This window comes from Aphanomyces invadans (assembly GCF_000520115.1).
Source record: "Aphanomyces invadans strain NJM9701 unplaced genomic scaffold supercont1.20, whole genome shotgun sequence".
Classification (NCBI taxonomy): domain Eukaryota; phylum Oomycota; class Saprolegniomycetes; order Saprolegniales; family Verrucalvaceae; genus Aphanomyces; species Aphanomyces invadans.
In genome coordinates, this window is record NW_008580165.1 from 49355 (window position 1) to 63532 (window position 14178).

A 14178-nucleotide genomic window follows, 5' to 3' on the forward strand; every position below is an offset into this window, starting at 1 on the left:
AGAGTTTCTTAACATTTGGGGTTGCAGGGCAGTGATTTTTTAGCCGCTGACGGCGGCATATAGAATTTTGCCATACGATATATCGACCCCTATACAAAACATCGCTTTTTATCCGGATGGACGTGTATTAGTCAATAATCGGGAATTTTTCGAATTTCAACCAATGAAAGGAACGAAAGTAATGGATTGGTGGTTGGTAGCAATATCGCATCAGGTTCTTCAACTTCACATATCTATCGAGGATGGCCGGCGGCGGGACCAAGGGGAAAGGTGGCAAGGCCAGCACCGCTGCCAAGGTTGCGAATAAGAAGCGCAAGGCACCTCAGAGCAATCAAGGCAATGTGCACCAGAAGCGAGTGAAAGCTGCAGATAAAACTCCAGTCAAGAAAGGCAAACCCAGTGCAGCTAAGAAAGTCAAGAAGGCTGCGGCAGCTTCACAAGTCGAGGAAGACGATGACGTGGAGATCGCTGACGAAGATATTGAGTTCTTTGAGGTATGATTGCAACGATGTTGTACAAACGAATCTCACGAGGAACTTACCGACAGAGTCACGACCAGTTTTCGTCGTTTCTGTCGACCATGGACCGAAATGCAATCAGGTACGTCCTGGCTATCTACTGCTCAACCGACAAAAGTGCATGCACTAAATCCTCGGTGCATCCTCAGCAAATCCACCAAAAAGACATCATCACTAAACAAGCCTGTGCGGGAGCCAAAATCCCTCGAGGAAATTGAATCCGCCCCGCGCGCGGCGCCGGCTGAAGCGAAAAAGTCGACCATTGACATTTCCACCAAGCTTCCTGTCAAGACATTTGACGGTGCTTTGCAGCCCAACAAATTGATGGAGGAAATCGTCGAAGAAGCGGAGGAAGAAGGCGGTGATGATGATCAAGAGGATGACGAGGACGACGAAGACGGAGGCGATGGATCGGAACTGGGCAGTGGTGACGAAGAAATGTCCGACTTGGAAGTCGAAGAGATCACGGATTTCCAAGAGCCGTCTGCTCCGGCGAAGAAACCGGCCACGATCTCGCTAGACGAGCTCAAGGCGATGCAGGCCCGCCGCTTGCACGCCAAAAAGGAAGAGTTGGCGTTGCTGTGTGAAAGCATCTTGGAGTCGCCGGAGGACGCAGTGAAGAAGTCCAAGGAACACCCGGAACAATTGAGTAAATTCCAGCAGCTCCATGCGATGTGCGAAGACACGGACGTTACGTTGGTCAAGCTCGCGATGTTGTCCGAGCTGTCCGTGCTACTCGACGTGCTGCCCGATTACCGCATTCGGATCGGGTCAGAAGCCGCGAGCAGCGGGCCGCAAAAGAAGCGGGTGAAGGAAATGAAGGAATTCGAATCCGGGATGCTCAACCAGTACCAAACATTTCTCAAGTTTTTGTCGGCCACGGCCACCACCAACCTGTCGACGCTCCACCCAAACCAAATGACACGTACAGCAACACAACAGATCGAGTTTGGCGTTGCAGAAACGGCCGTCAAGTGCCTGGCCGAGTTGCTCAAGGTCAAATATGCGTTCAACTTTAACCTCAACCTGATCCACGCGATGGTGCCGCTCGCCGACAGCCCGTTCGTGAGCATCCAGCGACCAGTTTGCGACGCGTTTGAAGTTGTGTTTAAGGTGCGTTGCTGAGGATTCTGTGGATGCATTGCTAACAATTACCGGCGATTCATTTAGACGGACAAGTCGGGCCTAGCGCCGCTCGAAATCGTCAAGGACATGGCCAACTATGTGAAGAAGCGCCACCATCGGTAAACGCTGCAATCGGTCGTTCATGGCTTTACCGTGGTTGCGTTTCGATAGCGTTAGCGAACGCATGATCAAGACGCTGCTCGCAATGCCGCTGGACGTGACCATGGAAGCGGGGGAGATCGCCCGACGTGTGGCCAAGTCGAGTCGAAAAAAGCGCCGACGCCAGCAAAAGGAGGTGCGCAAGTCTAGTAGACGAGCTACGTGTCAGTGGCAGCTCACGTCGTGCTGCTGACGTGATTAGGGGGACACCATTGCGACGGGACTCAAAGAAGCGGAAGCCGTCGTCGACAAGTCGGAGCGCGACAAGACTCAAGCCGACATTTTGCACGAACTTGTTCTCATTTACTTTCGGATCTTGAAAAACTCGACGTACTCACCCGCGATGCCGGCCGTCTTGGAGGTACCCACGTCCCTGCCCAGCCATCAGTCACAACTCCATCCACCTAGGGTCTGACCAAATTCGCTTACCTCATCAACTTGGAGATCATGATCGACCTCATGAAGGTGCTCAAAGCGCTGCTGAAGGAGGACATTTTGCCTTTGTCGGCGGCGCTGCAGGCGATCTTGACCGGGATTAAAACGTTGCAAGGACCTGGCCAAGAGCTCAAGGTCGACGAGAAGGACTTTGTCGACCATTTGTACCGCGTACGAATGCTTACACCATCCTCCATCCCATGTTATCTCGTTTGGTGGTAGCTGCTCCTACGGTTTGCCCAGGGTGAAAACGTTGCTTGCTTCAACACAGCGTTGTTGTGCGTGGAAGCAGTTTTCATCAAGCGAAAGGAAATCGTCGTGGACCGCGTCGCAGCCTTCATCAAACGCCTGCTCGTCGTCTCGATGTTTCTGTACCCGCATCAAATGCTCGCCGTGTCGGCGCTAATTCGAAGTTGGTGCATCCACATGGACAGAGCAAGCGATTCATTCTTCTTGACCCTTCCATTGCTTTGCAGGTCTCTTTCACCGGTACTCGAAGTTGCACCAGTTGCTGGAGACCGATCAAGACCGCGTCGCGTCGGGCATGTATCGGTACGCGCATGCACGCGTTAGCCCGCGTTTGAATTGACCGTATTTCTCTCGTAGCGCGGATGTGGACGACCCCGACTTTTGCAATCCGTTCGCGTCGGCATGCTGGTACGATGGCCACCGCCTGGATGATTGGTTGACCGCGCTGTGTGCTCGTAGGGAACTGAGCTTCCTCGGCAAGCATTACCATCCCGTCGTTGCGTCGTTCTCGACGGGCACGGCCAACTTGGAGCCGTCGCTGCCAAACGAACACCCAAAGGCGATGCTGGAACGATACGACACAGTGACGTCGGGGGAGTTCGTCCCGAAAGTGCCAGTTCCAAAGCCCAACCCCCTCCACACCAAGATCCAAAAGCAAAAGAAGTCCAAGGCCGTGTTCGTTCAACAGACCTTCGCCAACCCGTCGCCGTTCTTGGAAGACTGCCTCGCTCTCGACACCACCGACCACCTCACGCACGACGTCAATTGTTTCTTCGTGTCTGTCGAGTGAGAATTTAATCACGAACGGTGAAATATCTTGTATTGCTATCCTTGCCGCCGTCGCCTGCCGAGGCCTATGTTGTATTCGACACTAGATGCGTGTGACGACGGGCAAGTTTCAACTGTCCATACGAAGGAATTGCAATTGTGTTTTTGGCCATGCTCTCCCCCAAGTCAGCGCAGAAGCATGGTATTCGCGGTCAAAGTGCATCCACGATGCGACGGGGTCTCGGCATGGCGCCGCAGTCCTCTGATGAATCGCCGCGCTCGACGGCTGCTGCTACATCAGAGGCGATCCACAGTACCCTTGTTGCCCGAGCAAACGCACAACGACAAGTTTTCATGCGTCCAAGGCATTTTACATTCGGTACAGCACTTGATTTCGTCCACCGAAGGGCAGGAATGCCGATCGAATGCCGGGGTGTTTGGCTTTGAGGTACTCGACAAACACTTCATAGGTAGCTACCTTGTCGTCGTTCCAATAGCGGTTCGGAAAGAGGCGACTCATGACACAGCACGGAACAATCGCAAATGGTTTGGAGAACGCGAGAGCTGCATCCACGATGGCTTCCGTGGCTTCATCTGGGTGCATTCCCACCACGATGGAGCACGACTGAAAGAGCGCGTTGTGCGTGGCTATCAAGTCGTTATTGAGTTCTTCCATCATCTAGTCCACAGTCCAGTTCAACGTTCCTGGCCATGTTGGTGCCGTCGGGAGACTCCAAACAAGCAACAAAAACGTACATGTGTCCACTTTGGCTTGCCATGCTGAGCCATAAACTTTAAATGCGTTCGCCTGGTCTTGACTTGACGCTGATCATCGATCAACTTAACATCTTGCCGCGCATGGCGACGTACCGGGTCGATGAGTGTAGTCGGGATGTCGCGACAGAGCCACAACTCAAACGCAATGTCACCTTTGCCCCCAGCAACATCGATGACACCGGAGCCTTCCTGAAGGCGATCGACGCCATACTGCTCCACGAGCCATTCGCAAAAGATGCGAGCACGATGGGACTTTTGTTCCTTGGCATGAGGGTCCAACGGGTCGTCGACCAAGAGCGCCAACTCCCGCTTCTGCACCGCTCTTTTCTGAATCCACTCTTCTTGGAGCAGTTTATAGTCGCCCGGTGGCCTGTACGAGCATGCCATCGTGACGAAAATGGAGAAGCCAGTCAGCTGGAACTACCCGTGCCAAAAGTGACACGCTTCGCCCCGGACGCACGAGCCGTTGCTGAAGTGATACTTGCAAGCGTTGAATCCTCGGAGTTGGATCATGTTGGCGTACGCTTGTTTGCTAGCAAGACCTTGGGACTCGTCGGTTGCTGGCTCAAATCGTTTGTCTGAAGGACAATGCGCCGCCGATCAATGCAAGTCGATATGTGAGTCAAATCTATGCCTGGGTGCTTGGATTTCCAGCTTTCCTTGACAGCGCAAGACGACGCCACGAGGAGGACGCGGTCGTTTTCTTCGATCTTCTTGCCCCCCTCCACAACGACGATGTCGCCAACGTGGACGTCCCAGTTGAGCTGCGTCAGGGTCTCCTTTGTCCAGGGTCCTTCTCCAGCACGGAACATAACTTGTATCGTTGCTACGCACTGCATTCATCCTGTGGAGCGGCGTGGACCATGTGTACGTACACGAGTCGTCGACCAACACGTCGGCAAACATGAGGGATTTCCTGCACGATGCGTTGGGTTAGCACGACCAACATGGCACGACGACAACGAACGAGAGAATGCGCTTTCTCGTGAACTGGCCTTCGATGGCCATGGTAGGAAAGGCTTGTGATGTGGCCATGGCAGATGCACGTTGCGTTCCTGCCGTCCGAGAGTGGATGGAGTCGGGATGTCGACGTCGCTGTATCGATGGTCTTGGTTCACCGAAAGTGCTCACTGATTGGCTGAATCGTACAACCAATCACCTGAAGAGATCAAGTTTGACGGGGTGTACAGTCGGCCGGACGCGCCGAGTTCCTCAAGTTAGTCGACGTTAGCCATGCATGTTCCTCTCTGCTTTGAGGACAATCACAAGAGACCCAAGGCGCGCTGTACTACAGCAGAAGACTGGTCGATTGCTCTGGAATGCACGTGCTTTGCTTTGCTTTGGCTGGGTGTCCCAGCTGGTACAGTGTACCAAAACACCAGGATGCGCGATCGCAATCGTTCCGTTCATGCTGCACGCCCATGCTTCCTGGAGAAGCCTCATCCAGGAAATGGTTTAGCTCATCTAAGACAACTGCGATCGTGGGTCGTTTTGTCAGAAGCCCGCCGTGGTGTGTGCGTATGGACTGGCGAGTCGAACCCACGTGACAATCCGGCTTGTTGTCGCTCCACAACGAATTCATTTATACAGGGGTATTTAACCCACCCGGGCATTGAGGCAAAGATTGTATATTATGCATTATTGAAGGTATTCAATATTGAAAGGAAGAGGAGTAAGCAGGTGCGGGCTGAATGGGCCAACTCAGACCCAGACTGCTGGGTCAAGGCGATGGCATTCTCGGATCTGCTTGTCCATACCGGCAAGCGAGCAACAGGAGCACGACACCACCGTCACACACAACAGGGTTGCTGAGCACTTCGCCGTCATGGTGCCTTGGATCTTCGCTGTCAACTGTGGCATCTTCCTCGCCAGCGTGTTCGTGGGATGCCACGTGTTCGCGTCGCACGCCCACGACGTGTTCAACGCCCCCGCGCAGATCGTGTCGATTCGACTGGTATTCATCTTTATCCTGACGGCGGCGTCGTTTTTCCTCCAATTCCTATCGACAGAAATCAGCTCGCCCATGTCCCCCGAAGCCATTGTGCACGACATGGTCGAGGAAGTCGTGACGGGGGTAGTCGAAGCCATCATGCTCTTGTCCTTCTTCTTCCTTCTCGTCGTGCACGTTGGAGGCTCGGACCGCGCGATCGAGTTGTTTTCGCAGTTCCACTCGATGCGCAACCGTGCACCGACCATGGTCGTGTTCACCCCGCCCGCCACGAGCCCTTCCCTCCAGAGCAAGACAGGCAACGAAGAAGGAACGGATGCCGCGGCGCAACGAGGTCCCGTCGAGTACATGCAGTATCGCAAAGTGATCTTTACCTTTGTCGTCGTTCGACCGATCGTGTCGATCGCGATGGTGGTCAATCGATACTACGACAATTGGCAGGTACGGTTGGCGCTGGCGTCGGTGAACATCCTCATCACGGTTTCCGCCGTGGTCGCTATCCTGTTAACCATCCGCCGCCTCTTCTCCGCCATCGACTCCCGCTTCAACGTCCTCGGCAAGTTCTTCGTCGTCAAGGGGCTTCTCCTCGTCCGGTCGTTCCAATGGGCCGCGTACTGCTTGCTCTTCACGGACCACGACGACCTCTACATGCTCCGCGCATACTACACGCTCTGCTCCGTCGAGTGCCTTTTCTTCTGCGTCGTGTTCGCTGTGACGTTCCGCCCCGCCACGTTTCGTCGCATCGAGTCGTTCCCTGGCATGACGTTGATGGGGGTCTGGGATGTTGCGATGCACCCGATTCCTGCCCCCCGAGATGTCGACGATGGCCTCAAGAATCCTGCCCGCATGCAGTGTGTCGAAGTGTAGATGTAGCCCTGTTTTGAAAACCACCGTCGATGAATCTAACTAGCAGCGACGTCAGTGCGTGAATCCAATTCGATTCAACCATGCGCCACCCGTGCCCATGACGAGTCGAAAACACCGCTGGTTGTGGAACCAAAAGCTGAAAGCAACCAGGCTCGTTCAACGAGCACGATGGTGTGCTTGAGCCAGTATTCTCTGCACATACGACACAGTGCAGCAGCTTAGAAATCTGCATCGAAGTCGTCGTCCTTTGGTGCTCTCTTGGTCTCGTTGGTTGTCGAGTACGCCTTGGCTGTGGTTGCCGCGGGCTTTCCTGACGCTCTCGAATTATTCGATGGCGTCCTTACAAACTTGTTCAAATCAATGCTGTCGTCGTCGTCTTCAAATTCGGAGATGTCGCCCAAGTTTACGCCACGCAGTACCTACAACGATTTGCATGAGTTGGTTTGTACCAACACTGCAGCTCTACTCGTTGGCCAAGGCCCCCGCTGGAGGCACTCATGGACGATTTGGGGAGCTTCAACCCCTTCTCGGACGCCTTTCGCTTTGACCTAGAGGGTGCCCATTCGGCCACGACGGTCGACTCAATCGATCTTACGGCGACGTTTCCGACTGCATGAAAGCCAGGTCGAGGACGCTCTTGGCTTCGTATAGCTTGGGATCTTTTGACCCAGGCTGTTTGGGCGCTGGTTCGACTGGCTTTGCAGCGTCGACGGACTGCTTCGAAGGCGGTGCAGGTGGCTTTTCTGACGTCGCTCCGCTGCCCAAATGGCCGGACAGGAACTCTTTGAGCTGGCCATGGGACCATCCAGTGAGTCGTTGTCGAACAATCGCGGGACAGGTAAGTCGGCTGCGCGACTTACCTTTCTCGTAGACCGTGCGTCGTTGTTCAAGTGCGCGAGGAAGATCCCGACGAGCAACTCGACGAGTTGGTCACCAGGCATGGCCCCCTGCGCAACCAGATGCTTGAAGTGAGCCGAGAGGAGTTTCCAAAAGTCTGCTCGCATCCCACGAAATGCTTAGGTCGTGGCTTCACAGTGCGCGTGCGTACCAAGTTCTCTCTCGCGGCACGATTTGTACTCCTTGACCAGTTTTTGATCGGTCATTTTGCCTTCGAAAATGCGTTCGGGGAACAGATCTATATGCAGCAAGTAAGTCAACCGAGATATCAGGATGGACGTACATGGCGCAGCATCTCGGCACACGTCCAAGAGCAGCGCAAAACAAACGTCGCCTCCGAAGAACCCAATCTGTGCCTTGCGACCGCCCATCGCCATCCTAGCCAAAGCTCCATGTCGTGAACTCTCATTCCTACTAGGCACGGACTTGAGTAGATCCTGCTTGGACTTCATCTCGATGCCGCTCTCGACGTCAGCAGTAAATTGCTCGCCGTCTTTCGTTGCGTCTTCGATGCGAGGGATCAGCGCTTGCAGTACCGACAGCCGCTCGTTGATGGTCAGGTTGAATGTCACGGACGTGCCTGTGCATTCGTCTCTGTCGTCAGCGTCTTCAGCCATGATATGTGTGGATTCGTCAATGTCATGTTTCGTTGAAAACGCCGACGTCATTCGAGGAATCGGTGTGTCGGGGCACATCGAAGCATTGGACCCGTCCAACACGAGAACGTCCGCTGACATCTCCGGCGACGGCAGAAACATGGAAGTGCCCATGGACTGGTCCGTCGCGGATGCAGCGACAATGGTGGCGTTGGTGCTTTCCTCGACTGTCGCGGATGCCGCAGAGTGGCTCAGGTCGAAGCTCTCGTCCACAGACAAGGTCATGTCCACTATCGCAGACACCCTTTCTTTGTCCTCTGTCGATTCGTTGGCTAACGTCACAACCGAGGTGGCCGTCGCAGTAGTTGGGCTGTCCTGAAGCGTCACGGATTCCATGGCTTCTGTAGCAGGCTCATTGTGTGGTGTGGTGTCGTCTTGAGAAAGACGAGGCGCATAATTTGTAGCTTCAACATCGGTGGGTGAGTCTGGCGCGGAGGGGTTGCGCAAGGTTGGCGATGTCGAGACCTCCTTGCTCGGGTTGTCGCATAGGGATGATGACAGTGAAGGGCCGGAGGCAGGAACGGGGTCGTCGGTTTCGGCAGCATGGGCTGATGGCACGCCGCATGCAGAGGTCGTCGTACCCTCTGGAGATATCTCACTTGGGGTAATGACTTCTGCAGTTGCAGTGGGCAAGCCCTGCGTGGATTCAAGGGCCGATTGAGCCTTGGGTGGACTGGGATGGGCTTGGGTGATGTCAGGTTGTCGGTCCAAGGGACTTGGTTGAGCAGGCGCGATCGTTGCCGTTCGAACATCGTCGCATGCTGCCTCCTTGATTGCAGGCAGAGGTTCGTTGGCACCACTGCTAGTTGCGCCTTGCTCGATGAATGGCACCTCGGTCGAACTGGCTGGTCGCGTCATGTGGTAATAGTCCGCTAGGATTCTGTCCGTCATTTCTTCGCCGCGACTCTCGCCTTCCTTGGATATAACATTGGAGGCTTCTTCCATTTGGAGAGAACTGGCGGGGGCTCGACCAGGTGACTGAATTGTCTGCGTTGGTGCCGGCAGGAGGATACGATCCGCTGGTTCTTGCATGAGATGCGAACTGACGTCGACACGTGGGCTGGGGCCTGATAAATGCGGTGCAGATTGGGCCGGCGCTGGGCCGTAGATGACTTCTTCTGTCGGCACAAGGGGCATTGTCGTTTCGAGTATCATGGGCGGTAGTGCAGGACTCGCTTGATTTGAAGGAGGAATCGGATGAAACTCATGGTCCACCTGTGACAACAGTGGAGGCGCCGCACGATGGACCAGAACAGCGGCTTGTGGTGGAGGGGGCAAGGCGCCCGCTGGCTGCATCGAGGCTGGCCCTACCGGAACATACCCAAACGACATTTCCTCGATGGGCATTGTATCGTCTTGACCAGATGCTCGAAACTTGTGAACGCCATCCTGCACTTGACGTGGCAACTGGGCTTCTAACTCTTGCATGGAGTCCGTACTGGTCGAAGGGCCACATCGACGAGTAAGACGACGTTAAGATGCTGTAGCCACTGCAATACGAGGAGTTTACTCACTTGTTTGCAAAGTTTGGAACGGTTGTCGGGATTTTTGGCACACTGAGCTCAACGTGGTGCTGTCTGGGATATCAGGTAGTTGCATTAGGTGCGATGGAGGGCAGCAGGACCAACCTGAGGGCTGTCGCCGCCATTCCTGGTGACGGCACTTCCATCTTCAATGGAGCATACTTTTGGGCGAGCGATTCTATGATCCCCATCGTTTTAATCGGTCCAACCAGGCGTGGTATACGCACCAAACTTTTCCAATGGAGCCGAGACGAGCGCTTTCATGTGGTCTTCCTCAAGACGTCGCCTCTCTTCGTCCGCCCTCATTTGAATGATGTAGTCCAAATCCGCGGCTAGGAGCCTTCTTTAAAAATGAATGCCGCTCATGCGTACCTTCTTTCATCTTCTGCTGGCGGAAGAGCTGGCGCTCGTACACCTCGTTGCGCTCGATCGTCGCGGCGAACGAAATATCTTGCGCCTGCCCGGATCCCGTGACATCAGTATGGCCTCCATGGATTCCTTACCGTTTGCTGGAGAAGCATCTCAAGCGCTTGCTCTTTTTCAAAGCTCTACCGTTGTAAGTAGGCAAACCATCAGCACGTCTGTCAAGCAATAACTCTTTGACCCAGACGAGACACCTGCTTTGCCAACACCCGACGGTGCTCGATTTCTCGCTTTTCCTGCTCCAACTGGCGAAGCTTGTGCAGCTTCATTTGCTGCATCTTCTCTTGCCAAGCTGGGTATACGACTTCCACTTGGTCGGCAAACGTTTGTTTCGCCTTAACCAACGCCATGGCGGATGCTCGACCGACTACTCCAGGTAATGCCGTTCCAAAGTGCTGCTTCTGGTACTCTTGAATGTCCGACACGAACTTTTGATTGCGCTTTCTCGACTCGACATGGTTTTGCTTGCACACCCGCAGCTTGCGACGGAGCATGTCCGAATACGCTGCACTGAACTCAGCTAAGGTCGAATCACGCAGCTCTTGTTTCTTCTCCAGGGCAACCCGCCTCGCCGTCCTACGATTTGCCATGAGATTGTCGTGCCAAGCTACATTGCGACCACGCTTACAAGGCCTTTTGGCGACTCTTGAGCTCCGCCAAGTGTGCTCTGAGGTCGTCCTGCATGCTCATGTTGCAGCGACGTATCTTCCCCAAGACACACGTTAAAGTGTTTGGCGTTCTTTGTAATATAACTACCATTGTATTTTTAACTGTGAAGTTATATTCTGAATACTGAAAAGAATATAAATAGTTGTATTTAAATTCACCAGGTTCAAGGAGGTATTTTTCCAGCGATGGTTAAAACTCCCTATGATACAAAAGGATCAAGCAATCATCAACCCAACCGCACAAATTGCCATGCCACGTGGCTGCCGCGATATCCTTTGGCCTGCCAAGGCTACCAACATGATCAGCTGGATGGCACTAAGCACCATTGTCATCTACCTTCCCTTGTTCTTCAGTGCTTACTTTGACAAGTTTCAAATTGGAATCCTTGCGGCCATTCCGTGCGTTTGCTCAATGATGGCGCCACCGCTGTGGGGTGCCGTGGCAGATTTGCTGGGCCGTCAACGTTGGGTGCACGTTGGCTGCCTCGTGTCGGGCACAGTTCTGATGTATTGCATCCAGTTTGCCAGGTCGAGCTTCCCCATCACGTGTTTGATTGTGTTCTGCGCGAACTTTCAAATGAACCCAACGGGGTCGCTTCTGGACCAAGCCATCATGTCCCTCATTGAAGACGTGGGCGGTGAGTACGGAAAGCAGCGACTTTTTGGAGCAGTCGGCTGGGGCATTGGAGCGTTTTGTACCGGGATCATCGTCCGTGGCTACGGCATTTCGTGGGCTTTCAATCTCCACCTGCTGCTGCTCGTTCCGAACCTATTCGCTTTGACCTTCCTTCCTCCTCCCAAGGTCCATTGCCACGGCGGCAGCTCGTCCACGGCCAAAATATCTTTTACCGACGGCATGCGACATGTTTTTCGCCAACCCGATCTGCAGTTTTTGCTGCTCGTCGTGTTGCTCATGGGCCTCATGTTTGGCATTATCTCGTCCTTCGTCACGTTGAACCTGTATGAGCTGTCTGGCAACTCGCCAACGATTGTCGGCATCGCAATTGCGCTTGAAACGCTCTCGGAACTCCCAGCGTTCTTTTTTGCGAACGCGACAGTCAAGCGCATTGGGATTGTCTGGACTTTGTTCGTCTCGATCGTGGCCTACGGCGCTCGAATCACTTGCTACGCCGTCATGACTAGCGCCTGGATGGCTCTGCCATTCGAACTCTTACATGGCGCCACGTTTGCCTTGGCATGGGCTGCGTGCACCCAGTACATCTACGAAGCAGCACCTCCTAGCACGGAAGGAACTATGATGGGGCTCCTCAATTCGATGCTCAACGGGCTTGGACGGGGTCTGGGGACGATAGCTGGAGGCTACTGGTACGACAAGTACGGTCCGGCCTTCATGTGGTGGATGGCTAATTTGGGTGTACCGTTGGCACTCCTCGGCCTCGCTCTCTTTGCCCGAACTCGACCCACTCAGCCCGGGAATTACACAAAAATTGTGCATGTGCCAACGCATCCGTCCAGTGGCGTCCCAAATGAGTCGTGCCTCTGACCTGGAAACCATTCAATAGCAGGGAATGTCGTTGCTACTTCCAGCGTCAAAGCTTCCTAGCGAGTTACATGCACTAACGAGGCTATTTGCAGTTTGAGTGGCTATTCCGCGACGATCGAAACGAACGCATCACATGGCGCAAGTCGCTCAATATAGTGGACGCTGTATCTGTTGGTTTATCTACTCAATTTTTGGCACAGCGGTCGTGGGAAGCGCCGACTTGTTCATGGATCGAGAGAACAGGTAGAGCCCAACGAGGGCAACAGGGACGCCGAGGTCTGTGGCAAACCACATGGAGCTCGCGTCGTAATGCTCGTACAAATAACCCCCCAGGAGGGTACCAGTGCCCCGGCCGAGGCCATTCAGGACTGCGTTGAGGAGGCCCATCATCGTGCCTTCGGTGCCGGGGGGAGCTGCGTCGTAGATGTACTGCGTGCACGCCGCCCACGCTAGCGAAAAAGTCACACCATGCAAGAGTTCAAACGGCAGCGCGCTCCACGCGTTCGTCATGACCGCATAGTACGTGATGCGTACGCCGTACCCGAGGATGGACACGAGCAGCACGTTCAGGATGCCCAGCCGCTTGATGACGGCGTCGGCAAAGTAAAATGCAGGGAGTTCCGACAACGTTTCAAGCCAAATCGCCATTCCGACGATTGTGGTCGAGTGGTTCGAGAGTTCGTACAGATTGAGCGTGAGGAAGGACGATACGACGCCAAACATGAGCCCGATGAGCAACACCACAACAAGGAGGAGAACCACGTCGGCCTTCCGCCCGATGCGTCGCAAGCCTTCCCAAAACGAGAGCGACGCTGTGTGCCCTTCGCTCGAATCTTTCGGGTCGGCGGCAGGAATCAAGCTCAGCACGTACAGTGTCGGCACGCAAAAGATCAAGTGGAGATTGAACGCCCATGTAATTCCATACGTGTTGACAACAAGGCCAGTTAGGAAGGCTCCGACACCCCACCCGACTGCACCAAAGAGTCTCTGCTTTCCGTACTCCCCGCCGACGCGATGCAGGAGGGCCATGACGGCTTGATCGAGGAGGGAGCCCGTGGGATTCGTTTGGAAGTTGGCCAAGAACACGACAGAGCACGTCACGTAAAAGTTGGATACGGAGAACTCGATCAGGAACATCAAGATCGTCCCAGACAAGATGCAAAAGACATGCACCCATCGCTGTTGGTGCAAGATGTCTGCCAGTGCACCCCACAGCGGCGGCGCCACCACCGAACACACACATGGAATCGCGGCGAGGATCCCGATTTGGAGCTTATCGAAGTACGAGTTGAAGAAGACAGGGAGGAAGTTCAGGACCGTGCTGAGCGCAAAGTTGTTGATGCCGTACATGGCCTTAGCGGGCCATAGTTGGTCGTCCGCGATTCCCATTGTCGCGTCGTCGCCACAATGAGTGTGATGGTGGAGTCAAGATTTCAGGAAACGGTTGATATTAAACGCGTTTAAACTCGTGAAAATCACGTTATTCGTTGTGGAGGAGGAGGCATGTCAACGAGGCAAACACAGCCACCCCGCGACCAACGAGGACTGCATCACGCACGTTCCACCAGCACACGTTGCCGTTAACGATCGTACTCATAAGACGTGAGTGAGCGCCACACGAGACGGAGAAGCCGCACACGTGAAGACTTCGCCTTCACATC

General features: G+C 54.3%; 6 protein-coding genes across 12 annotated transcripts; 3 read left to right on the forward strand and 3 right to left on the reverse strand.

Moving 5' to 3' along the window:
* The first annotated feature begins 213 nt into the window (after positions 1–213).
* Positions 214–3338, forward strand: H310_09097 (hypothetical protein). Its single transcript, XM_008875063.1, has 11 exons — positions 214–494; positions 548–600; positions 668–1631; positions 1689–1762; positions 1815–1938; positions 2005–2163; positions 2211–2408; positions 2460–2649; positions 2714–2789; positions 2844–2894; positions 2946–3338. The coding sequence occupies exons 1-11, from the start codon at positions 243–245 to the stop codon at positions 3274–3276; spliced, it is 2472 nt and encodes an 823-aa protein (XP_008873285.1). The 5' UTR covers positions 214–242; the 3' UTR covers positions 3277–3338.
* A 235-nt stretch (positions 3339–3573) lies between these two features.
* On the reverse strand, positions 3574–5278 carry H310_09098 (hypothetical protein). Of its 6 annotated transcripts, XM_008875065.1 has the most exons (7): positions 4999–5278; positions 4907–4947; positions 4666–4857; positions 4456–4609; positions 4125–4401; positions 4011–4079; positions 3574–3933 (listed from the first exon to the last, which is right to left on the reverse strand). In XM_008875065.1, exons 1-7 carry the CDS (start codon positions 5064–5066, stop codon positions 3625–3627), a joined length of 1110 nt encoding a protein of 369 aa, XP_008873287.1. In that variant the 5' UTR covers positions 5067–5278; the 3' UTR covers positions 3574–3624. The 6 variants fall into 6 exon arrangements, with proteins under 6 accessions (XP_008873287.1, XP_008873286.1, XP_008873289.1 ...); XM_008875064.1 differs by having other exon boundaries at positions 4011–4401; XM_008875067.1 differs by having other exon boundaries at positions 4907–5278.
* A 447-nt stretch (positions 5279–5725) lies between these two features.
* On the forward strand, positions 5726–6956 carry H310_09099 (hypothetical protein). Its single transcript, XM_008875070.1, has one exon. The coding sequence runs from the start codon at positions 5857–5859 to the stop codon at positions 6844–6846; it is 990 nt and encodes a 329-aa protein (XP_008873292.1). The 5' UTR covers positions 5726–5856; the 3' UTR covers positions 6847–6956.
* Positions 6957–6983: 27 nt separating this feature from the next.
* On the reverse strand, positions 6984–11059 carry H310_09100. 2 transcript variants are annotated; one of them, XM_008875071.1, is made up of 14 exons: positions 10974–11059; positions 10540–10921; positions 10426–10470; positions 10295–10379; positions 10150–10254; positions 10028–10100; positions 9914–9976; positions 8170–9837; positions 8027–8121; positions 7895–7981; positions 7707–7840; positions 7442–7635; positions 7313–7394; positions 6984–7265 (listed from the first exon to the last, which is right to left on the reverse strand). In XM_008875071.1, exons 1-14 carry the CDS (start codon positions 11033–11035, stop codon positions 7065–7067), a joined length of 3276 nt encoding a protein of 1091 aa, XP_008873293.1. In that variant the 5' UTR covers positions 11036–11059; the 3' UTR covers positions 6984–7064. The 2 variants fall into 2 exon arrangements, with proteins under 2 accessions (XP_008873293.1, XP_008873294.1); XM_008875072.1 differs by lacking the exons at positions 10540–10921; positions 10974–11059 and having other exon boundaries at positions 10426–10502.
* A 169-nt stretch (positions 11060–11228) lies between these two features.
* On the forward strand, positions 11229–12679 carry H310_09101 (hypothetical protein). The gene has a single exon (XM_008875073.1). The coding sequence runs from the start codon at positions 11264–11266 to the stop codon at positions 12515–12517; it is 1254 nt and encodes a 417-aa protein (XP_008873295.1). The 5' UTR covers positions 11229–11263; the 3' UTR covers positions 12518–12679.
* On the reverse strand, positions 12652–13952 carry H310_09102 (hypothetical protein). The gene has a single exon (XM_008875074.1). The coding sequence runs from the start codon at positions 13904–13906 to the stop codon at positions 12698–12700; it is 1209 nt and encodes a 402-aa protein (XP_008873296.1). The 5' UTR covers positions 13907–13952; the 3' UTR covers positions 12652–12697.
* Between the last annotated feature and the right edge of the window lie 226 nt (positions 13953–14178).

What these genes read in the sequence shown, in the direction of transcription:
- H310_09098 (XM_008875064.1), bottom strand. Translation starts at nt 5,066, where the DNA reads ATGGCCACATCACAAGCCTTTCCTACCATGGCCATCGAAGGCCAGTTC. An exon ending in GCGTGTCACTTTTGGCACGG is followed by an intron (nt 4,402 to 4,455) that starts GTAGTTCCAGCT and finishes ATGCTCGTACAG; the next exon opens with GCCACCGGGCGACTATAAAC. An exon ending in GCAAGCCAAAGTGGACACAT is followed by an intron (nt 3,934 to 4,010) that starts GTACGTTTTTGT and finishes ACTGTGGACTAG; the next exon opens with ATGATGGAAGAACTCAATAA.
- H310_09099 (XM_008875070.1), top strand. Translation starts at nt 5,857, where the DNA reads ATGGTGCCTTGGATCTTCGCTGTCAACTGTGGCATCTTCCTCGCCAGC.
- H310_09097 (XM_008875063.1), top strand. Translation starts at nt 243, where the DNA reads ATGGCCGGCGGCGGGACCAAGGGGAAAGGTGGCAAGGCCAGCACCGCT. An exon ending in CGTTTGAAGTTGTGTTTAAG is followed by an intron (nt 1,632 to 1,688) that starts GTGCGTTGCTGA and finishes CGATTCATTTAG; the next exon opens with ACGGACAAGTCGGGCCTAGC. An exon ending in CGTGTCGGCGCTAATTCGAA is followed by an intron (nt 2,650 to 2,713) that starts GTTGGTGCATCC and finishes ATTGCTTTGCAG; the next exon opens with GTCTCTTTCACCGGTACTCG.
- H310_09101 (XM_008875073.1), top strand. Translation starts at nt 11,264, where the DNA reads ATGCCACGTGGCTGCCGCGATATCCTTTGGCCTGCCAAGGCTACCAAC.
- H310_09100 (XM_008875071.1), bottom strand. Translation starts at nt 11,035, where the DNA reads ATGAGCATGCAGGACGACCTCAGAGCACACTTGGCGGAGCTCAAGAGT. An exon ending in AGATGCTTCTCCAGCAAACG is followed by an intron (nt 10,380 to 10,425) that starts GTAAGGAATCCA and finishes GGATCCGGGCAG; the next exon opens with GCGCAAGATATTTCGTTCGC. An exon ending in ATGCAGTCGGAAACGTCGCC is followed by an intron (nt 7,395 to 7,441) that starts GTAAGATCGATT and finishes GGCACCCTCTAG; the next exon opens with GTCAAAGCGAAAGGCGTCCG.
- H310_09102 (XM_008875074.1), bottom strand. Translation starts at nt 13,906, where the DNA reads ATGGGAATCGCGGACGACCAACTATGGCCCGCTAAGGCCATGTACGGC.